We start from the raw sequence: 25,263 nt of genomic DNA, 5'->3' as shown, positions 1-25,263 counted from the left end.
AATAAATCATTCTCTCTGCTATTATTCTGACATTTCACATTCTTAAAATAAAGTGGTGATCCTAATTGACCTAAGGCAGGGTATTTTTAATAGGATTAAATGTCAGGAATTGTGAAAAACTGAGTTTAAATGTATTTGGCTAAGGTGTATGTAAACTTCCGACTTCAACTGTATAATATTCATAACCCCTATACAGAATTTATAAATTCTTATGTCAACAAGAATAGCAGATGAGTTGTTGTTTCTAACCTCCAAGTTTCCCCCTACTCTGGCCAACAGGGGTGGGAGTGGCTTGTCTCTCTCGTTCCTCATCTGGCGACGGGACTGTCGGCGAGAACCTGGATAAAGATAGAGAGAATATGAAGGGGGGAGTGTGAGAGAGAGAGAGAAAGAGAGAGAGAGAGAGAGAAAGAGAGGGGAAATCAGGAGAGTAAGCAGCATAGTCATTATGGTACTTGAGTGAAGCAGCCATAACATCTGAAATCTAATCATCCATCTGTTACAGGGGTGTCAAACTCAATTCCTGGAGGGCTGTCTGTCTGCTGGTTTTCGTTATTTCCTTTCCATTTCTGTCCAATTAGCCCTAGGCAACCTGGTGAGGGGAGTTCCTTACAATGATCTTAATTAATCAATCAAGTACAAGGGAGGAGCTAAAACCAGCAGACCTTCGGCCTTCGAGGACAGGAGTTTAACACGTGATCCATCCCAACACATTCAACAGAAGAGGCTTCATTCCAAATGTGTGTGTGCCTTGTGTACTTAGGCATACCTTCTGGCCTCTCATCGAAGTCTTCATCCTCCTCCTCAGAGCCCACAGAGTACTCGGACTGGTTATCTGAAATACCAGCATGCCACTCTGAAACAGCACATGGTGTACCGTCAATAGGCTAGGCACACTGGCCCCATGCGGCTACCATTAGCAATACCTTAGCAATACCTAACGTATAGCACAGAGACCATATTACATGATCTAATTCTAGCAAAGAGCACAACTTTCATTTAAAACAATCATGGATGAACCAATATATGGGCCAATACAAAGTAGGAGGAGTCCAACCCTTCTTTAATTATAAAAAAGAAGAAGTTATTCAGAATGCCTAAGGTGTGACAGTACAAAATGGCCCATGTTGTCATAGTGATGCATGCTAAAAAAATAAACGACACCTACATCCATCTCCATGACAACCAGGACTGATGGTTACCAACTACCTACCTTGGTCCTCCTGTGCTGCGTCGTTGTAGTTGACAGGCTTGCGGTTCCTCTTGCCCTTGCCCAGTTTACTAGCCAGGTCCTCCTGTTGTTGCTCATAGTGATGTCTCAGCAGCTTCTCCCAGTATTCTGGGTCCACACACTCCTCCTGCTTAATGATCTCACGCTCCACCTCCTCAATCTGGATACACACATGCAAGAACATGGAAGTACAGTTTACATACAAACCGTGTGATATAATCTACTTATAAACTCGTATATAGCTCAATGGACAGTGTTAACAGTTTACACATAGATAAATATTTTTTAAAGTACACTAAAGTGCCATACACATTTTTATATACATTAAAGCATACAAAAACAGTAATGTTATCTATCACTTCTCTCTCGAACACCTTCTCTCCATCGCTCTCTCTGTACATCACCTTATCCTCTCGAACTATGTAGCCAGGTACTTTGAAGGAGCTGAGGTATTCCCCCCCCCCCCCAAAACATCACCTCTCCCTTCCCTCTCTCTCTCTTTCCCTCTCTCTCTCCTTCCCTCTCTCACCTTGTCCTCCTCTCTGACCATGTAGCGGGCCACTTTGAAGGAGCTGAGGTACTCGTTCATGTTCTGCATGTCTGTGTCGTCTGTAGCGTCCTGGCTCCGGTCCAGCAGTCTCTCGATGGCTGAGCTGTCGTAGTGGATCACACTGCCCTCATCATCCCTGTTGTCCCCCGCTGGACAGCGTAGGGGAGAGAGAGTGGACATACGTGGTGGTGAGAGGACTTTGGGGGAATAGAAAACGGTGGTGAAGCACAGATTAGGATGTGACTAAAATCGATCGATATAAAGATGTATGTAACAACCCACAAAATGCAATGTATATTACAAAATGTTCCTAAATCTCTGACATCTAAACATATATACAAAATAAATGTCCTATCCTCGCATTTCTCCCTCTGAAATCCCTCCATCCTCCTCCTGCTCCTCCTCTATTCTTCCACCTCCCCCTTTCTCCTATCCTCCTCCCATCCCACACAATCGATCATCAATCAAATCAAACCAATCAACAAATGTCACTTACATTCGATCTCGTCCTTGAAGAGTTCCTCGGTTCCGAACTTGAGGATGTCGTCCAGCTCCTGTTTGGACATGGATCCAGCCTTGGAGCCCAGGCCGGGCCTCACCACCAGGTGGGTCAGCATCATCTTCCTCTTTGCCACCTGGGTGATGCGCTCCTCCACACTGGCACGGGTCACGAAACGGTAGATCATCACCTTGTTGGCCTGCCCGATGCGGTGTGCGCGACTGAACGCCTTGTGAGGGAGATGGAGGGAGAAGAGGAGGGAGGAAAGAGTGAGACAGTAGGGAATGGACACAGAATGAGGGAGAGAGAAAATTGCATTTGTCACATGCGCCGAATACAACAGGTGTAGACCTTACAGTGAAATGCTTACTTACAAGTCCTTAACCAACAATGCAGTTTTAAGAAAACACCTAAAAGAAGTAAGAGATAAGAATAACACATAATTAAAGAGCATCAGTAAATAACAACAGCGGGGCTATATACAGGGTACCGGTACAGAGTCAATGTGTGGGGGCACTGGTGTCGAGGTAATTGAGGTAATATGTACATGTAGGTAGAGTTATTAAAGTGACTTTGCATAGATAATAACAGAGAATAGTGCCTTGCGGTCAGATGCCGAGAAGTTGCCATAACAGGTAGTGATGCAACCAGTCAGGAAGCTGGTTGCATCATGGTGCGGTTGTAAAAGCTTGTGAGGATCTGAGGACCCATGCCAAATCTTTTCAGTCTCCTGAGGGGGAATAGGTTTTGTCGTGCCCTCTTCACGACTGTCATGGCGTGCTTGGACCATGTTAGTTTGTTGGTGATGTGGACGCCAAGGAACTTGAAGTTCTCAACCTGCTCCACTACAGCCCCGTTGATGAGAATGGGGGCGTGCTCGGTCCTCCTTTTCCCGTAGTCCACAATCATCTCCTTTGTCTTGATCACATTGAGGGAGAGGTTGCTGTCCTTGCACCACACGGTCAGGTCTCTGACCTCCTCCCTATAGGCTGTCTCATCGCTGTCGGTGATCAGGCCTACCACTGTTGTGTCATTGGCAAACTTAATGATGGTGTTGGAGTCGTGCCTGGCTGTGCAGTCATGAGTGAACAGGGAGTACAGGAGGGGCCTGAGCACGCACCCCTGAGGGGCCCCCGTGTTCAGGATCAGCGTGGCGGATGTGTTGTTACCTACCCTTACCACCTGGGGGCGGCCCGTCAGGAAGTCCAGGATCCAGTTGCAGAGGGAGGTGTTTAGTCCCAGGGTCCTTTAACTTAGTGATGAGCTTTGAGGGCACTATGGTGTTGAGCTGTAGTCAATTAATAGCATTCTCACATAGGTGTTCCTTTTGTCCAGGTATGAAAGGGCAGTGCGTTGTGCAATAGAGATTGCATCATCTGTGGATCTGTTGGTGCGGTATGCAAACTGGAGTGGGTCTAGGGTTTCTGGGATAATGGTGTTGATGTGAACCATGACCAGCCTTTCAAAGCACTTCATGGCTACAGAAGTGAGTGCTATGGGTCAGTAGTCATTTAGGCAGGTTACCTTAGTGTTCTTGGGCACAAGGACTATGGTGGTCTGCTTGAAACATGTTGGTATTACAGACTCAGACAGGGAGCGGTTGAAAATGTCAGTGAAGACACTTGCTAGTTGGTCAGTGCACGCTCGGAGTACACGTCCTGGTAATCTGTCTGGCCCTGCGGCCGTGTGAATGTTGACCTGTTTAAAGGTCTTACTCACATTGGCTGTGGAGAGCGTGATCAAACACTCGTCCGGAACAGCTGATGCTCTCATGCATGTTTCAGTGTTGCTTGCCTCGAAACGAGCATCAAAGTTATTTAGCTCGTCTGGTCGGCTCGTGTCACTGGACAGCTCTCGGCTGTGCTTACCTTTGTAGTCTGTAATCGTTTGCAAGCCCTGCCACATCCGACGAGCATCAGAGCCAGTGTAGTACGATTCGATCTTAGTCCTGTATTGACGCTTTGCCTGTTTGATGGTTCATCTGAGGGCATAGCGGGATTTCTTATAAGCTTCCGGTTTACTCCTCAATGCAATCGGAAAAATCCCGGAGCATATTCCAGTCTGTGCTACCAAAACAGTCCTGTAGTTTAGCATCTGCTTCATCTGACCGCTTTTTTATAGACCGAATCACTGGTGCTTCCTGCTTTAATTTTTGCTTGTAAGCAGGAATCAGGGGGATAGAATTATGGTCAGATTTGCCAAATGGATGGCGAGGGAGAGCTTTGTACACGTCTCTGTGTGTGGAGTAAAGGTGGTCTAGAATTATTTTCCCTCTGGTTGCACATTTAACATGCTGATAGAAATTAGGTAAAACTGATTTAAGTTTCCCTGCATTAAAGTCCCCGGCCACTAGGAGCGCCGCCTCTGGATGAGTGTTTTCCTGTTTGCTTATGGCGGTATACAGCTCATTGAGTGTGGTTTTAGTGCCAGCATCGATCTGTGGTGGTATGTAGACAGCTACGAAAAATACAGATGAAAACTCTCTAGGTTGATAGAGATACTCTACCTCAGGCGAGCAAAACCTTAAGACTTCCTTAGATATCATGCACCAGCTGTTGTTTACCTATATGCATAGGCCCCCGCCCCATGTCTTACCAGAGACTACTCTCCTATCCTGCCGATAGAGTGTATAACCCACCAGCTGTATGTTCTTAATATCGCCGTTCAGCCACGACACGGTAACACATAAGATATTACAGTTTTTATGTCCCGTTGGTAGGTATATACATGCTTTCAGTTCGTCCCATTTATTTTCCAGCGATTAAACGTTAGCTAGCAGGACGGAAGGCAAAGGCAGATTAGCCACTTATTTACTGTTTGTATGATGTTTAAAGAGCAAAAATGAAGTGCATGGAAATTGATGTAAATTCTACATGAACGTCCTTAAGTCTTGTTTTTCGATAATGGACATTATTTCAACATTCAAGAGACAGTCTACCTGGATGTCATTGTGGGGGTTCCAGTCTGAGTCGAAGATGACAACAGTGTCTGCTGTAGCCAGGTTAATACCCAGACCCCCTGCCCTGGTGGACAGCAGGAAACAGAATTGAGGAGCACCAGGAGCTGAGAGAGAGAGACAGAGAGAAAGAAAGAGAGAGAGAGAGAGAGAGAGAGAGAGAGAGAGAGAGAGAGAGGAGAGAGAGAGCGTGAGAGAGGGAGATAGAGAAAGTGAGATGGGGGAGAGAAATAAATTGCATTAGACACTGATAATGAGAAGAAAAAAAAACATCGCAATGTTCCCTTTCATCTAAATGGCTTGTATTTGTTTCTAGAACCTGCAGTAGACTGAGTGTCTGCCTCACCATTGAACCTGTCTATGGCCTCCTGTCTCAGAGCTCCTGTGATTCCTCCGTCGATCCTCTCGTACTTATAACCCTCAAAGTCCAGGAAGTCCTCCAACAGGTCCAACATCTTAGTCATCTACCAGGGAGAGAGGAGAGAGTGGGAGGAGAGCAGGAGAGAGAAGAGAAATGGTCACGGAAGTGCTAACAGTGTGCATGTTTGTGTTTGCGTGTGTGTGCGTGTGCGTGTGTGTGTGTGTAGCAACCTGTGAGAAGACTAGCACGCGGTGTCCCTGGTCCTTCAGTTTCCTCATCATCTTCTGCAACAGAGTCAGTTTCCCAGAAGCCTTTGTGAGGTCCGTGCCCTCGTACGCTCCGCTCGCCGTCTTACGGGCTTCCTAATACCACGGTAAAGACAACACACCATGGCCATGTGATGACATATAACTCATACATTATACAGATATAACTTCTTTATTGAACGTGAATAACTGAAAGAATGTAAACTCTTTCATTTCCATGAACATTTGTGGTCATGTTTACATTAATACATATTCCTAGATTTGTTTCCCCCTTAGACTGTAATAATAGGCTAATAGGCTGAATACATTTGTAGCTATACTACTCAAACCTACCAGAATGTGTCACTGTTCTGCAATTCAGAGGTGAATTACAGTGTCCTTACTGTGGAAAATGTGATTTAATATCATTGCCCCAATGTTGATCTTGCTGTAACATGAGATAATATACACTAATATAGAGTTGCACCAACTTTTGCCCTCAGAACAGCCTCAATTCGTCGGGGCATGGAGTACTAGGTGTTAAAAGTGTTTCACAGGGATGCTGGCCCATGTTGACTCCAATGCTTCCCACAGTTGTGTTAAGTTGGCTGGATGTCCTTTGGGTGGTGGACCATTACTGATATACACGTGAAACTGTTCGGAGTGAAAAGCCCAGCAGCATTGCAGTTCTTGACACACTGAAACCGATGCACCTGGAACATCCTACCATAACCCGTTCAAAGGCCACTTAAATATTTTGTCTTGCACAGTCACCGCCTGAATAGCATACAAACACAATCCATGTCTCAATTGTCTCAAGGCTTACAAATCCTTCTTTAACCTGTCTCTTCCCCTTCGTCTACACTGATTAAAGTGGATTTAACAGCTGACATCAACAAGGGACCATAGCTTTCACCTTAATTAATGAGTCTGACGCGAAGGCTATAATGTTGCTCCCAGACAAGGCCCAAATCCCTGTCATTCACATGAAGAAAATAAGGTAATACAGGGGGCGCAGATCAGGGTGTCTTGTGAGAATTCGTCGGCAAGTGGGTAACCCACCTCGACCATCCGTTCGAGACTATCCTACCAACGGGACATTAAAAACTGTAATATCTTATGTTTCACCAAGTCGTGGCTGAACGACGACACGGATAATATATAGTTGGCTGTGTTTTCCGTACATCGGCAGGACAGAACAGCTACGTCTGGTAGGGGTGGGGGTTTGTGTTATTTGTAAATAACAGCTGGTGTGCAATGTCTAATATTAAGGTAGGCTCGAGGTATTACTTGCCTGAGGTAGAGTACCTCATGATAAGCTGTAGACCACACTATCTACCAAGATAAGCTGTAGACCACTCTATCTACCATATTTTTCATAGCCGTCTATTTACCACCACAAACCGAAGCTGGCTCTAAGACCGCATTCAACGAGCTGTATAAGGACATAAGTAAACAAGAAAAGGCTCATCCAGAAGCGGCGCTCCTAGTGGCCGAGAACTTTAATGCAGGCAAACTTAGATCCGTTTTATCTCATTTCTACCAGCATGTCACATGTGCAACCAGAGGGAAAAAAACTCTCAATCACCTTTACTCCACACACAGAGACACATACAAAGCTCTCCCTCGCCCTCCATTTGGCAAATCTGACCATAATTCTATCCTCCTGATTCCTGCTTACAAGCAAAATCTAAAGCAGGAAGTACCAGTGACTCGCTCAATACGGAAGTGGTCAGATGACGCAAATTCTACGCTAAAGGACTGTTTTTCTAGCACAGACTAGAATATGTTCCTGGATTCATCCAATGGCATTGAAGAGTATACCACTTCAGTCACCGGCTTCATCAATAAGTGCATCGACGACGTCCCCCCCACAGTGACTGTACGTACATATCCCAACCAGAAGCCATGGATTACAGGCAACATCTGCACCGAGCTCAAGGCTAGAGCTGCCGCTTTCAAGGAGCGGGACATTAATCCGGAAGCTTATAAGAAATCCCGCCATGCCCTCAGATGAACCATCAAACAGGCAAAGCATCAATACAGGACTAAGATCGAATCCTACTACACCAGCTCTGACGCTCGTCGGATGTGGCAGAGCTTGCAAAGTGTTACGGACCACAAAGGGAAACACAGCCGTGAGCTGCCCAGTGACGCGAGCCTACCAGACGGGCTAAATACCTTTTATGCTCGCTTCGAGCCAAGCAACACTGAAACATGCATGAGAGCACCAGCTGTTTCAGACATCTGTGTGGTCACACTCTCTGTAGCCAATGTGAGCAAGACCTTTAAACAAGTCAACATTCACAAGGCCACGGGGCCAGACGGATTACCAGGACATGTACTCAGAACATGCGCTGACCAACTGGCAAGTGTCTTCACTGACATTTTCAACCTCTCCCTCACATAGTCTGTAATACCTACCTGTTTCAAGCAGACCACCATAGTCCCTGTGCCCAAGAAAGTGAAGGTAACCTGTCTAAATGACTACCGACCCATAGCACTCACGTTGGTAGCCATGAAGTGCTTTGAAAGGCTGGACATGGCTCACATCAACACCATCATCCCGGAAACCCTAGACCCACTCCAATTCGCATACCGCCCCAACAAATTTGGTTTGATTTGATTCACCTGGTCAGTCCGTCACGGAAAGAGCAGGTGCTCCTAATGTTTTGTACACTCAGTGTATCATTATGATCATAGTTACCATGGAGGCGACGGGGAAGAGGTAGGGGTGGTTGGCACACTTCTTCAGGTCCATCATGATGTTGAGTAGAGACACCTGGTTACCTCCTCCTTTAGAGTTCAGAGCCTCAAAGTTCCTCGTCAGAATCAACTTGTAGTATTTCCTGTTATAATACATCAATGAAGAAAGACACAGTTAGTGTGTGATTGTTTTTATGATTAACTTGTTAACTACTCCCTCATTCTCTCCTTTTCAGTCTTTATCTACCATACGCCTTCCCTCCTCTCTTCCCTCACTCTTTCACTATTCCTGTCCTTTCGTCGTTCCTCTCCTCTCCTCTCCTCTCCCCCTCCATGCATCCTCCCCCACACCCTCCCCCACTCTCTCTCCACCCCTCCACCCTGCTCCTCCTTACTTCTGCATGGGGCTTAGTTCCACTCGTACGATGAGCTCAGTCTTGGCCGGCATGTTCTTGAAGACGTCAGCCTTCAGCCTCCTCAACATGTGGGGACCCAGCAGGTCATGGAGCTTCTGGATCTGGTCCTCCTTGGAGATGTCTGCAAACTCCTCCAGGAACCCCTCCAGATTACTACAGATGGAGGGAGGAGGAAGATGGAGGAAGGGAGAGAGAGAGAGCGAAAGAATGTCTGGTGAATGGAGGATATTTAGGTTGAAACATGCAAATAGAAGTACAGATGCATGATTGTGTTGTGTGTGAGTGGTTTGCATGCATATATGGCTGCGTTTAGACAAGCAGCTCAATTCCACTAATTGGTCTTTTGACCAATCACATCAGATCTTTTCACGGCAGCTCTTTTTCAGAGCTGATCTGATTGGTCAAAAGACCAATTAGTGGGAAAAAGAGATCAGAATTGGGCTGCCTGTCTAAACGCAGCCTATGAGTGTGTGCATCTATACATCCACATATGTCCAAGTCAGTGCCAGTCTATATGTACATGTTATGTGTATGTATTTCTATGGCTGTGTTTACTGTGTTTACACAGAGAGCCCAATTCTGATATTTGGCCTAATTATCAAAATACCAATTAGTGACAAAAGATCAGAATTAGTCTGTCTGTGTAAACGCAACCATTATGTGAATATGCGTGTGCGTGTGTTCCCATACTTGAAACGGTTGGGAGTGAGGAAGTTGAGCAGGTGAAACAGCTCCTCCAGGTTGTTCTGTAGAGGAGTACCAGTCAGCAGCAGCTTGTGGTCAATCGTATAGTCATTCAGACGTCTGAAGAACTGAGGAGACAAAACACAGGCAATAATTAATTGATTGATTAAACGATTGATTGATTGATTGTTGATGTTTATTGTCTCTCAAGAGGAAATTCTGTAAGGTTTCAAGTTTTATTTGTTAAGTTTTCAAGTTTTATGATTAGCGAGAGTCTTCCTGGATGGCTCGGTATTGTCTGCCTCGAAGCGAGCATAGAATGTGTTGAGCTCGTCTGGGAGGGAGGCTTCGGTGGTCACCGCACAACTGGATGTGCCTTTGTAGTCTTTAATAGTCTGTAGTCCTTGCCACATGCGAAGTGAGTCTGAGTTGTTGAACGTCAATTCAAGTTTGAGTCTGTACAGTCGTGAGCAAAAGTTTTGAGAATGATACAAATATTAATTTTCACAAAGTCTGCTGACTCAGTTTGTATGATGGCAATTTGCATATACTCCAGAATGTTATGAAGAGTGATCAGATGAATTGCAATTAATTGCAAAGTCCCTCTTTGCCATGCAAATGAACTGAATCCCCAAAAAACATTTCTACTGCATTTCAGCCCTGCCACAAAAGGACCAGCTGACATCTGGTGTGAGTGTTGACGAGGACAAGGCTGGAGATCACTCTGTCATGCTGATTGAATTAGAATAACAGACTGGAAGCTTCAAAAGGTGCTTGGAATCATTGTTCTTCCTCTGTCAAACAAGGTTACCTGCAAGGAAACACATGCCGTCATCATTGCTTTGCACAAAAAGGGCTTCATAGGCAAGGATATTGCTGCCAGTAAGATTGCACCTAAATCAACTATTTATCGGATCATCAAGAACTTCAAGGAGAGCGGTTCAACTGTTGCGAAGAAGGCTTCAGGGCGCCCAAGAAAGTCCAGCAAGCGCCTGGACCATCTCCTAAAGTTGGTTCAGCTGCGGGATCGGGGCACCACCAGTACAGAGCTTGCTCAGGAATGGCAGCAGGCAGGTGTGAGTGCATCTGAACGCACAGTGAGGCGAAGACTTTTGGAGGATGGCCTGATGTCAAGAAGGGCAGCAAAGAAGCCACTTCTCTTCAGGAAAAACATCAGGGACAGACTGATATTCTGCAAAAGGTACAGGGATTGGACTGCTGAGGACTGGGGTAAAGTCATTTTCTCTGATGAATCCCCTTTCCGATTGTTTGGGGCACCCGGAAAAAATCTTGTCCGGAGAAGACAAGGTGAGCGCTACCATCAGTCCTTTGTCATGCCAACAGTAAAGCATCCTGAGACCATTCATGTGTGGGATTGCTTCTCAGCCAAGGGAGTGGGCTCACTCACAATTTTGCCTAAGAACACAGCCATGAATAAAGAATGGTACCAACACGTCCTCCGAGAGCAACTTCTCCCAACCTTCCAGGAACAGTTTGCTGACGAACAATGCCTTTTCCAGCATGATGGAGCACCTTGCCATAAGGCAAAAGTGATAAGTGGATCGGGGAACAAAACATTGATATTTTGGGTCCATGGCCAGGAAACTCCCCAGACCTTAATCCCATTGAGAACTTGTGGTCAATCCTCAAGAGGCGGGTGGACAAACAAAAACCCACAAATTCTGACAAACTCCAAACATTGATTATGCAAGAATGGGCTGCCATCAGTCAGGATGTGGCCCAGAAGTTAATTAACAGCATGCCAGGGTGGATTGCAGAGGTCTTGAAAAAGAAGGGTCAACACTGCAAATAATGACTCTATGCATCAACTTCATGTAGTTGTCAATAAAAGCCTTTGACACTTATGAAATGCTTGTAATTATACTTCAGTATTCCATAGTAACATCTGACAAAAATATCTAAAGACACTGAAGCAGCAAACTTTGTGGAAATTAATATTTGTGTCATTCTCAAAACTTTTGGCCATGACTGTATTGTCTTTTTGAGTCCCTAATGGATAGCTCGTACCTGCTTGCCTTGTACTCGTATACATTGCGCACAAAGCCAATGAAATTAAATGCTTACTTGCAGGTTCCTTCTTGACAACGCAACAACAATAAGAAATAATAAAAGATAAGAATACGAGCATAAAGTAAATAACTCAGTAGAATAGAATAAACATTTTAGCATAAGTATAATACAGGAAGGCACCATTTATAGTCCAATATTTACACGTGTATTGGGGACAGGGGGTTTGGGGGGGCAGTGTATAATCTCGGTCATCGTCGCCGGCCTACTAGCTGCCACCGATCTATGTTTCTGTGTCTTTTGGTTATGTCTGTTTAGGTCTGCACCTGTTTTGTCTTAGTCAATTAGTGGGGTATTTAGTTTGTCTGTTTCATTTGGGGATTTCTGTGGGATTGTTTATGTGTCATGCCTTTTGGGCACGTAGGGGTATATTGCATTTTTCCTATTTACGCTGCGTGTTTTAGGCATTAGGGTTGCCGGGCTGCGTCCCATCCTTTAGTATTTTTAATACAGTAGGAGCTGTTCTCCTACTGTATTATTGTGCACCCTGCCTTGTTGCGGCATTTTTTCAATAATTATTAAACGTGTGTTTCACGGACCTCAGTCTCCTGCGCCTGACTTCACCCCTCCTTCACCCCCCCAAGTGTTTCGTGACAGTTACGGCCATGTGAATAGCGATGGAAATGCCATCTTCCGTGGATCTGTTGGAGCGGTAGGCAAATTGGAGTGGGTCCAGTGTGCCTGGCATGCTGGCCTTGATGTGGGGCATGACCAGCCTCTCGAAGCACTTTGTGAGGACAGGGGCGAGCACGACGGCGATAGTCATTTGGGCATGTCACCTGGTTTTTCTTGGGCACTGGGATGACGGTGGTCTCCTTAAATCAGGTGAGGACTATAGCCAGGGAGAGGGACAGGTTAAAGATGTCCGAGAAGACGCCTGCCAGCTGGTCAGCACACACTGAGGACACAGCCAGGGATGCCATCTGGGCCGGTGGCTTTGGGAGTACTCACTCGTTTGAGAGTTTTCCTCACGTCACCCTCGGAGAGCGAAAGCACCTGGTCATCTGGAGCAGCGAGAGTTTTCCTGGATGGCTCAGCACTGTCTGCCTCGAAGCGAGCATAGAATGTGTTGAGCTCGTCTGGGAGGGAGGCTTCGGTGGGCACCACACAGCTGGATTTGCCTTTGTAGTCTTTGGTAGTGTGTAGTCCTTGCAACATGCGGAGTGAATCTGAGTTGTCGAATGTCAATTCAAGGTTTGTATTGCCTTTTGCATCCCTAATGGATTTGCGGAGCTTGTACCTGCTTGCCTTGTACGCGTCGCGTGCCACCGAGTCATCAGGGTTCGTTCTGCTGACATTGAATGCTGCAGTACGGGCTATCAGCGTTGTACGGATATCTCCGTTCATCCAGGGTTTTTGGTTGGGGCAGTGGTGTAGTGGTGCCTGGAAATGTAGGTATAGTCTAACTTTGCCAATTTTTCTCCCAAACGGCCTGTCCGGCGAAGGAAGGGCACCCTGTCTGAAAAATTGAGAAACAATGGCATACACTATGAACCTACAACGATAAATCCCATATTGGTCTTTCACAGTTAGGCCAACCCAAGCTGTACTGTGCAGTAGGCTAATAGTAGACCTACTATTGAAACAGATAAACTGAGTCAGAAAATCACAGGTTACAGATTTCCCCCAATTTTTATAAGTCACACTTTTTTTTACAGGAAAACAACATAATTGTATGTTCTAAGTCAATAACAATGCTTAAACCACATCAGGAGACCACTTTTGAGGTCTGGGAAAATCTAAGAAATTTAGATTTTTGAGAGTAGTTACCCTTTACTTCACGTGTGCAGGCACCTAGGACTATTGTTTGATTAGCGTGTTTCTAGCACATGAGATGGAGTTTGCAAAGGAAATGGCCACTGGAATGACGCAAATAATCATGATGTTTCTGACAGGTAGGCTACTTTGTATCTAGTTACCATATAATATAGAAGGTTTTTGGGAAAGCATTTCAATCTACCAGAAGACGTGTTTGCCTATCATTAGCATCACTATATTTTTCCTGTTCCTTAATTGTTTGACGTTTTACTTCATATTATGAGGCATGTCTTACCTTGCTTCAAAGTAGCATGTAGCTAAAATCCACCCTACTGTAGAAACGTGGAGGCAATTATTTTTTATAAAGACTTCCTCATATGTGTTCTCCTGTTCTATTGGTTTTCTTTCAACTTTGTTTCATTGTCTAGCAGCCAAAGGCATTATCCTAATCATGTTAGCAACCCATGTTGCTATGCCCTCCGACGAACCATCAAGATCGAATCATACTACACTGGCTCCGATGCTCGTCGGATGTGACACGGTTTGCAAACTGTTACAGACTATAAAGGGAAGGACAGCCGAGAGGTACCCAGTGACACGAGCCTACCAGACGGGCTAAATAACTTCTATGCTCACTTCGAGGCAAGTAACACTGAAACATGCACGAGAGCATCAGCTGTTCCGGACGACTGTGTGATCACACTCTCCACAGCCGATGTGAGTAAGACTTTTAAACAGGTCAACATTCACAAGGCCGCAGGGCCAGATGGATTACCAGGACGTGTACTCTGAGCATGCACTGACCAACTGGCAAGTATCTTCACTGACATTTTCAACCTCTCCCTGTCTGAGTCTGTAATACCAACATGTTTCAAGCAGACCACCATAGTCCCTGTGCCCAAGAACACTAAGGAAACCTGCCTAAATGACTACCGACCCGTAGCACTCGTCTGTAGCCATGAAGTGCTTTGAAAGACTGGTCATGGCTCACATCAACACAATTATCCCAGAAACCCTAGACCCACTCCAACTTGCATACCGCCCAAACAGATCCACAGATAATGCCATCTCTATTGCACTCCACACTGCCCTTTCACACCTGGACTAAAGGAACACCTATGTGAGAATACTATTCATTGACTACAACTCAGCGTTCAACACCATAGTACTCTCAAAGCTCCTCACTAAGCTAAGGACCCTGGGACTAAACACCTCCCTCTGCAACTGGATCTTGGACTTCCTGACGGGCGGTCCCCAGGTGGTAAAGGTAGGTAACAACACATCCGCCACACTGGTCCTCAACACAGGGCCCCTCAGGGGTGTGTGCTCAGTCCACTCCTGTACTCCCTATTCAAACATGATTGCACGGCCAGACATGACTACAACACCATCATTAAGTTTGCCAATGACACAACAGTGGTAGGCCTGATCACCGACAACGATGAGACAGCCTATAGGGAGGAGGTCAGTGACCTGACCGTGTGCTGCAAGGACAACAATCGCTCCCCCAATGTGATCAAGACAAAGGAGATGATTGTGGACTACAGGAAAAGGAGGACCGAGCACGCCCCCATTCTCATCGACGGGACTGTAGTGGAGCAGGTTGAGAGCTTCAAGTTCCTTGGCGTCCACATCACCAACAAACTAACATGGTCCAAGCACGCCAAGACAATCGTGAAGAGGGCACAACAAAACCTATTCCCCCTCAGCAGACTGAAAAGATTTGGCATGGGTCCTCAGATCCTCACAAAGTTTTACAGCTGCACCATCGAGAGCATCCTGACGGGTTGCATCACTGCCTGGTATGGCAACTGCTCGGCCACCGACCGCAAGGCACTACAGAGTGTAGTGAGTACGTGTAGTGCGTACGTGTAGTGCGTACGGCCCAGTACATCACCGGTGCCAAGCTTCCTTCCATCCAGGACATCTATACCAAGCGGTGTCAGAGGAAGGCCCCACAAATTGTCAAAGACTCCAGCCACCCCAGTCATAGACTGTTCTCTCTGCTACTGCAAGGCAAGCAGTACCAGAGAGCCAAGTCTAGGTCCAAGAAGCTTCTAAACAGCTTCTACCCCCAAGCCATAAGACCCCTGAACAGGTCATCAAATGGCTACCCAGACTATTTGCATCCCCCCCTTCTACGCTGCTGCTACTCTCTGTTATTATCTATGTATAGTCACATTAATAACTCTACCTACATGTACAAATTACCTCAATTACCTCGACACCGGTACCCCCGCACATTGACTCTGTACCGGTACCCTGTATATAGCCCCGCTGTTGTTATTTACTGATGCTCTTTAATTATGTGTTACTTTTATCTCTTACTTGTTTTTGTATTTTCTTAAAACTGCATTGCTGGTTAAGGGCTTGAAAGTAAGCATTTCACTGTAAGAGGTACACCTGTTGTATTCGGCACATGTGACAAATATAATGTGATTTGATTTGTTGCATCTTTAAATCCCCCCTCTTTGGATAGTTCAATTCTCTGTCCATGATACCGCTTGTATGTGCAGTGCTCATTTTTACAACTTGGTATTTTCCCGCAAATTGCATTTTGGAACGTTCACACGTAGGCCTACTTCCGTGTGTACATAGCTGCGCCTAAAATGTGATGAAATAATAGTTTATCAACATTTTAAACTAAACATTCCAATCTGTTCCATCAGCCCTATTAGTCGATATGGCGTAAACCTCCACTACCTTGATACCTATCAGGGGGGATTAAGAAGTGAGTATACAGCAATGCCCACTGAAAAATAAGTGGGTATATGGCGTATACCTGCGTATACCCTCCACTACACCACTGGGTTGGGGTATATCCGGATTCTTATTGTGGGTACAACATCATCAACACATTTCCTAATGAAGTCTGTGACTGACGATGTATATTCCTCAATGTTGATGGATGAGTCCTGGGTGGATGAATCTTTGACCGTATTCCAATCAGTATTCTCAAAAATCTCCTGCAGCATTGAGCCTCTCTCCTCTGCCCAGCTCCTCACTATTCTCTCTGTTGGTGTCTCCCTCTTGAGTTGCTGCGTGTAGGCGGGGAGTATGAACAGAAAGACGCGATCTGATTGGCCAAAGTTAAATACAGTACAAACGCACACACACACAAAACCAAACAGGTGCAGCCTACCTTGCTCTGGTTGTTCTTGAGGCGGTGGGCTTCGTCCACCACTAGACAGGCCCAGTCTATAGACTTCAGGGAGGTCTGGTCTATCGTCACCAGCTCATAGGACGTCAACAGGACATGGAACTTTATAGGGGCTTCTCTCTGGAGAGGAGAGAGAGGAGGAGGGGGGATAGAGAGGGGAGAGGGGGAGAGGGACAGAGAGAAACAGAAGCAGATATTTAAAAAAAAAAAAAATGTAAGGATGGGATGAACAGATCTGAGCTTTCTCTCATGTCGTTCCTCTGCCCCTTCCTCCCCTCCTCTTCCCTCCCTCCCTCCCCTCCGTTCTCACCCTCAGTTTGAAGGTTTTCTTCCCTCCTCGTACGGCCGTGTCGTCGAAGGTCAGCTCGTTCTCTCTGATGATGGCTCTGCTGTCCTTGTCCCCTGTGTAGGTCACCACGTAGAAGTCAGGGGCCCACATCTCAAACTCTCTCTCCCAGTTAATGATGGTGGAGAGGGGGGCGCTCACCAGGAACGGGCCCCTTGTGTGGCCCTTGGTGGGGGGAAGACGGGAGGAGAGAGATTTTTTTTTTTACAAAGATGAATAGAATAATTTATTAATAATTTATTATTCTATTAAAATGACCACATGATACTCAAGAGGGAATTTGCATAGCACACAGAACACAAGGCTCCTAACGGTACCGTCCTACCTCTTTGAAGAGTGAGTAGAGGAAGACGATGGTCTGGATAGTCTTGCCCAGCCCCATCTCGTCTGCCAGGATGGTGTCAGTGCCCTGTGCCCAGGAGAAACGCAGCCAGTTGAGCCCCTCCAGCTGGTAGAGGTGCAGAGTGCCCCCCGTCGCTGTCACAAAGTCTGGCTGCTCCTCGTACTTTATCGTAGGCTGGAAGATAAAGAGAAAGAGGGATGGTGATGTAAGGAGGGAAAAAGGAGATAAACATCATTGACATCCTTGTACAGAATGACACTAGAGTTTTGACTTGGTAGTGAGAGTTGATCGGCTAATGGAATGACGACCAATAGATGTGGCTGTTACGGAGTGAGTGAGCCAATCAGAACTCACGTCGTTGACAGGTGATCTGTGGGGGTCTTCGCTCTCTTCCATCCTCATCCTCCTCATCCTCCTCGGCATGTCTGGGGCCTCCTTCATCACCTCATCCCTGAATCAATCAATCAATCAATCAATCGATCCATCAATCAATCTATCAATCATCAATCCAGTGTCCCTGAGCTATTTACAACATCATACAAGGTTCGCCAAACTTGGTTTGTGATGTAGAACTGTGACGTTCACCATGTTGACACTGACATTATTAAGACAGATTCACTGTAGTAGTGTTTAGTGCCAACATGGATGCCATTTGGCAAGGACAGTAGTCCAGTACCTGTGTGCCCAGTAGTTGGCCTTGTGAATGACAAACTCTGGCATCTCCAGATCGTCTCTCTCCCATGTGCACTGGTCGTAGGTCAGGTCTCTCCACTTGACCAGGTAGTGGTATATCCCTTTCTTGTCCATACTGGGAAACACACACACACACACACACACACACACACACACACACACACACACACACACACACACACACACACACACACACACACACACACACACACACGTACACACACATTATGGCCAGAACTGCCGACAATCAATAAACTAGCGCACACACACATACACACACCCCCCCGCCTCACACACACACACCCCGCCCGCCCACTCACCCCCATCTCACACACCCCAACCCGCCCAGCCCCATATCACACACACACACCCCGCCCGCCCACTCACCCCCAGCACACCCCACATGCACACGTACCTGTGGTTGATGATGCGGTGGACCATCATCCATTCAGGCTTGATGCCGTATTTATAGAACTTGTCATCCAGGGCAGCATAGTCTGGGTCTTTTAGTCTCCTCTTCTCACTCTTAAGACTCTCCTCCTCTCCCCCCGACCCATAGTCCAGACTGGGAGGCTCATCCATATCTGTCTTCCTCTGGTAGTTACGGAACATCACCGAGTGGAAGATCTCCAGCTAGAGGGATGGAGGGATGAAAAAGAAGAGAGGAATAGATGGAGGAAAGAGGGAATGTGTTGAATGAAAACAAGGAAGGGAAGTGTGTAGGATACTTGCATGCTAAGTGTCTTGTCGTTTTTCATATCATTACATCAGCCTCTTCTCCAACTGTTTCACTCTCTCTTTCTCCCTCTCTCTCTCCCTGCCTGCCTACTTCTCTCTCCCTCTCCTCTCATCTCTCTCTCTCACCTGTAGTTCGGTGATCCAGGTACAGTGCCAGTAGGACTGTCCGGTCAGCTTGACAAAGAACTCCCTCTCGGCCCTGCCCTTCATGGGGGGTGGCAGGGGAGCATCAGGAGGGGTATCGGGGTCGGGGGGCACGGGTACAGGATCGGGGGGCTCACCCCATCGCCAGTGGAGGATCCTCTGTACCCTGCCCTTGATAGCAGGACACTGGGGGTAGAAGATGAAAATGAAGAATCAGAATAGATTAGAGTAAGGTAAAGTAGAGTAGATTGAATAGAATACAATAGGAAAGCTTTATTGTCCACACAATGTGGACATTTTGCATTTGGCCTCATAGTGGCATTGTGCACATAATGATAACAAACAAACAAGACTTACAGTGCAGCGTGGACACAGCCACTCTCCGTTGGGGATCTCAGGCAGGGGCGGGTTGAGACAGTGGATGTGGTAGGAGGAAGTGCAGGTGTCACAGCATAATAGTTCCCCCCCATCTTTACAAACCCTGCAGAACTCAATGTGGTCATCCTCCTCTTCCTCCAGTCCTACCAGCAGTCCAACCCCAGGTACCTCTGGTACCACCATGTCCTCAATCTCCTCCTCAAACTCCTCAAAGTCCTCATCCTTCGCTTCCCACTGGATCCCCTCTTTCTCCTGCAGGAGAAGAGGAGAGGAAGAGGACAGGAGAGGAGAAGAGGAGAGGAGGAGGAGAAGAGGAGAGAAAGAGGACAGGAGAGAAGAAGAGGAGAGGAAGAGGACAGGAGAGGAGAAGAGGAGAGGAGGGGAGGAGGACAGGAGATGAGAAGAGGAGGAGGACAGGAGAAAAGGAGAAGAGGAGAGGAGGAGGACAGGAGAAGAGAAGAGAAGAGGAGGACAGGAGAAGAGTGCATGGGGAATTAATAGGTAAATAAAATAATTTGATCCATTACCCATTATCATCATCATTGGTAGGGTTTATAAGTCTGATGATACCTTACAGTGCATTCAGAAAGTACTCAGACCCCTTGACTTTTTCCATACCCCTTCTGTTACGTTACAGCCTTATTCTAAAATGTATTAAATAAAAAAACAATCTCATCAATGAACACACAATACCCTAAAATGACAAGGCAAAAACAGGTTTTTAGAAATGTTTGCAAATATATTTAAAAAAAATCAGAAATACCTTACTTACATAAGTATTCAGAGCCTTTGGTATGAGACTCGAAATTGAGCTCAGGTGCATCATGTTTCCATGAATCATCCTTGAGATTTTTCTACAACTTGATTGGAGTCTACCTGTGGTAAATTCAATTGATTGGGCATGATTTGGAAAGGCACACACCTGTCTATATAAGGTCCCACAGTTGACAGAGCATGTCAGAGCAAAAAACAAGCTATGAGGTCAAAGAAATTGTACATAGAGCTCAGAGACAGGATTGTGTTGAGGCACAGATCTGGGGAAGGGTACCAAGATAGTTCTGCAGCATTGAAGGTCCCCAAGAACACAGTGGCCTCCAGGCTCCGCCGGGCCAAACTGAGCAATCGGGGGAGAAGGGCCATGGTCAGGGAGGTGACCAAGAACTCGATGTTCACTCCGACGGAGCTCCAGAGTTCCTCTGTGGAGATGGAATAACCTTCCAGAAGGACAACCATCTCAGCAGCACTCCACCAATCAGGCCTTTATAGTAGAGTGGCAAGCTGAAAGCCACTCCTCAGTTTTTCAGCAGCAGGGACTGGGAGACGAGTCAGGATCATGGGAAAGATGAACAGAGCAAAGTACAGAGAAATCCTTGATGAAAACCTGCTCCAAAGCGCTCAGGACCTCAGAATGGGGCGAAGGTTCACCTTCCAACAGGACAACAACCCTAAGCACACATCCAAAACAACGCAGGAGTGTCTTCGGGAAAAGTCTCTGAATGTCCTTGAGTGGCCCACCCAGAGCCCGGACTTGAACCCGGTCGAACATCTCTGGAGAGACCCGAAAATTGCTGTGCAGCAACGCTCCCCATCCAACCTGACAGAGCTTGAGATGATCTGCAGAAAAGAATGGGAGAAACTCCCCAAATACAGGTATGCCAAGCTTGTAGCGTCATACCCAAGAAGGCTTGAGTCTGTAATCGCTGCCGAAAGTGCTTCAACAAAGTACTGAGTAAAGGGTCTGAATACTTACATACAGTTGAAGTCGGAAGTTTACATACACTTAGGTTGGAGTCATTAAAACTCGTTTTTCAACCACTCCACAAATTTCTTGTTAACAAACTATAGTTTTTGACAAGTCAATTAGGACATCTACTTTGTGCATGACACAAGTAATCTTTCCAACAATTGTTTACAGACAGATTATTTTACTTATAATTCACTGTATCACAATTCCAGTGGGTCAGAAGTTTACATACACTAAGTTGACTGTGCCTTTAAACAGCTTGGAAAATTCCAGAAAATGATGTCATAGCTTTAGATGCTTCTGAAAGGCTAATTGACATAATTTGAGTCAATTGGAGGTGTACCTGGGGATGTATTTCAAGGCCTACCTTCAAACTCAGTGCTTCTTTGCTTGACATCATGGGAAAATCAAAAGAAATCAGCCAAGACCTCAGAAAACAAATTGTAATCTTCCACAAGTCTGGTTCATCCTTGGGAGCAATTTCCAAACGCCTGAAGGGACCACGTTCATCTGTACAAACAATAGTACGCAAGTATAAACACCATGGGAACACGCAGCCATCATACCGCTCAGGAAGGAGACGCGTTCTGTCTCCTAGAGATGAAAGTACTTTGGTGCGAAAAGTGCAAATCAATCCCAGAACAACAGCAAAGGACCTTGTGAAGATGCTGGAGGAAACAGGTACAAAAGTATCTATATCCCCAGTAAAACTAGTCCTATATCGACATAACCTGAAAGGCCGCACAGCAAGGAAGAAGCTACTGCTCCAAAACAGCCATAAAAAAGCCAGACTACGGTTTGCAACTGCACATGGGGACAAAGATTGTTTTTTTTTGAGAAATGTCCTCTGGTATGATGAAACAAAATTAGAACTGTTTAGCCATAATGACCATCGTTATGTTTGGAGGAAAAAGGGGGAGGCTTGCAAGCCAAAGAACACCATCCCAACCGTGAAGCCCGGGGGTGGCAGCATCATGTTGTGGGGGTGCTTTGCTGCAGGAGGGACTGGTGCACTTCACAAAATAGATGACATCATGAGGCAGGAAAAATATGTGGATATACTGAAGCAACATCTCAAGACATGAGTCAGGAAGTTAAAGCTTGGTCGCAAATGGGTCTTCCAAATGGACAATGACCCCAAGCATACTTCCAAAGTTGTGGCAAAATGGCTTAAAAGCAACAAAGTCAAGGTATTGGAGTGGCCATCACAAAGCCCTGACCTCAATCCTATAGAAAATTCGTGGGCAGAACTGAAAAAAGTGTGTGCGACCAAGGAGGCCTACAAACCTGACTCAGTTACACCAGCTCTGTCAGGAGGAATGGGCCAAAATTCACCCAACTTATTGTGGGAAGCTTGTGGAAGGCTACCCGAAATGTTTGACCCAAGTTAAACAATTTAAACGCAATGCTACCAAATACTAATTGAGTGTATGTCAACTTCTGACCCATTGGGAATGTGATGAAAGAAATAAAAGCTGAAATAAATCATTCTCTCTACTATTATTCTGACATTTCACTTTCTTAAAATAAAGTGGTGATCCTAACTGACCTAAAACTGGGCATTTTTACATGGATTAAATGTCAGGAATTGTGAAAAACTGAGTTTAAATGTCTTTTTCTAAGGTTTATGTAAACTTCCTACTTCAACTGTAAATGTGATATTTCCGGGTTTTTTAAATAATTTATTTAGCAAAAATGTCTAAAAAACAGTTTTTTCTTTGTCATTATGGGGTATTGTGTGTAGATTGAGGAGGGGGGAAAAAACGATTTAATCCATTTTAGAATAAGGCTGCAACGTAACAAAATGTGTAAAAAGTCAAGGGGTCTGAATACTTTCCGAAAGCTCTCTGTAAATAGAGTACACACTAAAAGTAGCATTACACGCAGCTCTGTTTGTAATGCTGACATAAACAATCAGTCAAATAGGCAGACTTGAGGATTATTAACACCAACTTTGAGGATTACGGTATGGTACGGTACTCACACAGTGGGGGCAACTCCACTTGCCCTCGGGGGCCTTCTCCAGCTCAGGCTCCAGACAGACCAGGTGGTAGGCCCTAGGACAGGTGTCACACAGAATGATCTCCCCTCCCTGCTGGCACACCTCACAGTAGTCCTGGTGGTCTGTCTCATAACCATCCCCCTCCACCTCACCCTCATCCAGCACTGCGAGAGAGAGAGAGAGAGAGAGAGAGAGAGAGAGAGAGAGAGAGAGAGCGAGAGAGAGAGAGAGAGAGAGAGAGAGAGAAATTGGGGCAGGAAAAATGAGGAGGGAAAAGGGAACGGGATAAGAGAGGGGGTTGACAGAGAGGGAGAAGGAGAAAAGACAGAGAGACATCATATGCTGAGCATAAGTCAAACAGATTCAGAGTTTATAACCTTTTTTTAAGGAACATTTTGTTTACTTTTCTTATTCTTCTTGGCCGGACGTCCTCTCTTGTTCTTCTTGACCTGGGAGGAGCTGTCGGAGCGGACCGAGGAGCTGTGGACACTGGAGTCCTCCTGCAGCGAGTCCTCCTCATCAACATCATCACAACTCTGAGAGGAAGGGATGGAGTTAGATATATACATAAACTCAGCAAAAAATGAAATGTCCCTTTTTCAGGACGCTGTCATTCAAAGATAATTTTAAAAATCCAAATAACTTCACAGATCTTCATTGTAAATCGTTTAAACACTGTTTCCCATGCTTGTTAATGAACAAGCACCTGTTGAACGGTCGTTAAGACACTAACAGCTTACAGACGGTAGGCAATTAAGGTCACAGTTATGAAAACTTAGGACACTAAAGAGGCCTTTCTACTGACTCTGAAAAACACAAAAAAAAGATGCCCAGTGTCCCTACCCATCTGCGTGAACATGCCTTAGGCATGCTGCAAAGAGGCATGAGGAGTGCAGATGTGGCCAGGGCAATAAATTGCAATGTCCGTACTGTGAGACGCCTAAGACACAGCTACAGGGAGACAGGAAGGACAGCTGATCGTCCTCGCAGTGGCAGACCACGAGTAACAACACCTGCACAGAATCGGTACATCTGAACATCACACCTGCGGGACAGGTACAGGATGCCAACAACAACTGCCCGAGTTACACCAGGAACGCACAATCCCTCCATCAGTGCTCAGACGTTCCGCAATAGGCTGAGAGAGGCTGGACTGAGGGCTTGTAGGCCTGTTGTAAGGCAGGTCCTCACCAGACATCGTCGCTGGACAAGACAGGACTGGCAAAAATTGCTCTTCACTGACGAGATGCAGTTCTGTCTCACCATGGGTGATGGTCGGATTCGCGTTTATCGTCGAAGGAATGAGCGTTACACCGAGGCTTGTACTCTGGAGCGGGATCGATTTGGAGGTGGAGGGTCCGTCATGGTCTGGGGCGATGTGCCACAGCATCATCGCACTGAGCTTGTTGTCATTACAGGCAATCTCAACGCTGTTCGTTACAGGGAAGACATCCTCTTCCCTCATGTGGTACCCTTCCTGCAGGCTCATCCTGACATGACCCTCCAGCATGACAATGCCACCAGCCATACTGCTCGTTCTGTGTGTGATTTCCTGCAAGACAGGAATGTCAGTGTTCTGCCATGGCCAGCCATGGGCCCGGATCTCAATCCAATTGAGCACGTCTGGGAACTGTTGGATCGGAGGGTGAGGGCTATGCCCATTCCCCGCAGAAATGTCCGGGAACGTACAGGTGCCTTGGTGGAAGAGTGGGGTAACATCTCACAGCAAGAACTGGCAAATATGGTGCAGTCCATGAGGAGGAGATGCACTGCAGTACTTAATGCAGCTGGTGGCCACACCAGATACTGACTGTTACTTTTGATTTTGACCCCTCCTTTGTTCAGGGACACATTATTCAATTTCTGCTAGTCACATGTCTGTGGAACTAGTTCAGTTTATGTCTCAGTTGTTGAATCTTGTTATGTTCATAGAAATATTTACACATGTTAAGTTTGCTGAAAATAAACGCAGTTGACAGTGAGGGGGCGTTTCTTTTTTTGCTGAGTTTATTATATACAATATAAATGTTGAAGTCGGAAGTTTACATACACCTTAGCCAAATACATTTAAACTCAGTTTTTCCACAATTCCTGACATTTAATCCTAGTAAAAATTCCCTGTCTTAGGTCAGTTAGGATCACCACTTTATTTTAAGAATGTGAAATGTCAGAATAATAGTAGAGATAATTATTTATTTCAGCTTTTATTTCTTTCATCACA

The 25,263-nt window shown here is 45.9% G+C and overlaps 1 protein-coding gene across 5 annotated transcripts in view; it reads right to left on the bottom strand.

The window, feature by feature from the left end:
* The window catches only part of chd3 (chromodomain helicase DNA binding protein 3), a 62,391-nt gene that overhangs the window by 29,563 nt on the left and 7,565 nt on the right, over positions 1-25,263 (bottom strand). For 2 of the 5 annotated variants that reach the window (XM_014155949.2, XM_014155954.2), the window contains exons 7-27: positions 23,446-23,578; positions 23,025-23,206; positions 19,276-19,548; positions 18,901-19,104; positions 18,452-18,669; positions 18,020-18,151; positions 17,698-17,794; positions 17,326-17,517; positions 16,965-17,165; positions 16,637-16,774; positions 9,655-9,776; positions 8,944-9,117; positions 8,550-8,691; positions 5,828-5,959; positions 5,583-5,700; positions 5,219-5,343; positions 2,278-2,509; positions 1,761-1,978; positions 1,214-1,391; positions 770-856; positions 250-338 (exon numbers count right to left, since the gene is read on the bottom strand). In XM_014155949.2, the coding sequence (XP_014011424.1) occupies positions 250-338; positions 770-856; positions 1,214-1,391; positions 1,761-1,978; positions 2,278-2,509; positions 5,219-5,343; positions 5,583-5,700; positions 5,828-5,959; positions 8,550-8,691; positions 8,944-9,117; positions 9,655-9,776; positions 16,637-16,774; positions 16,965-17,165; positions 17,326-17,517; positions 17,698-17,794; positions 18,020-18,151; positions 18,452-18,669; positions 18,901-19,104; positions 19,276-19,548; positions 23,025-23,206; positions 23,446-23,578 (3,387 nt within the window). The remainder of the gene's footprint in view (positions 1-249; positions 339-769; positions 857-1,213; positions 1,392-1,760; positions 1,979-2,277; positions 2,510-5,218; positions 5,344-5,582; positions 5,701-5,827; positions 5,960-8,549; positions 8,692-8,943; positions 9,118-9,654; positions 9,777-16,636; positions 16,775-16,964; positions 17,166-17,325; positions 17,518-17,697; positions 17,795-18,019; positions 18,152-18,451; positions 18,670-18,900; positions 19,105-19,275; positions 19,549-23,024; positions 23,207-23,445; positions 23,579-25,263) is intronic. The other 3 variants (XM_014155951.2, XM_014155950.2, XM_014155952.2) reach the window with 3 other exon arrangements.

This window comes from Salmo salar, chromosome ssa18, assembly GCF_905237065.1.
Source record: "Salmo salar chromosome ssa18, Ssal_v3.1, whole genome shotgun sequence".
In the NCBI taxonomy this organism is placed as follows: Eukaryota; Metazoa; Chordata; class Actinopteri; order Salmoniformes; family Salmonidae; genus Salmo; species Salmo salar.
Note: the sequence above shows the minus strand (reverse complement) of the source record. Positions and strands in the feature narration are given on the sequence as shown.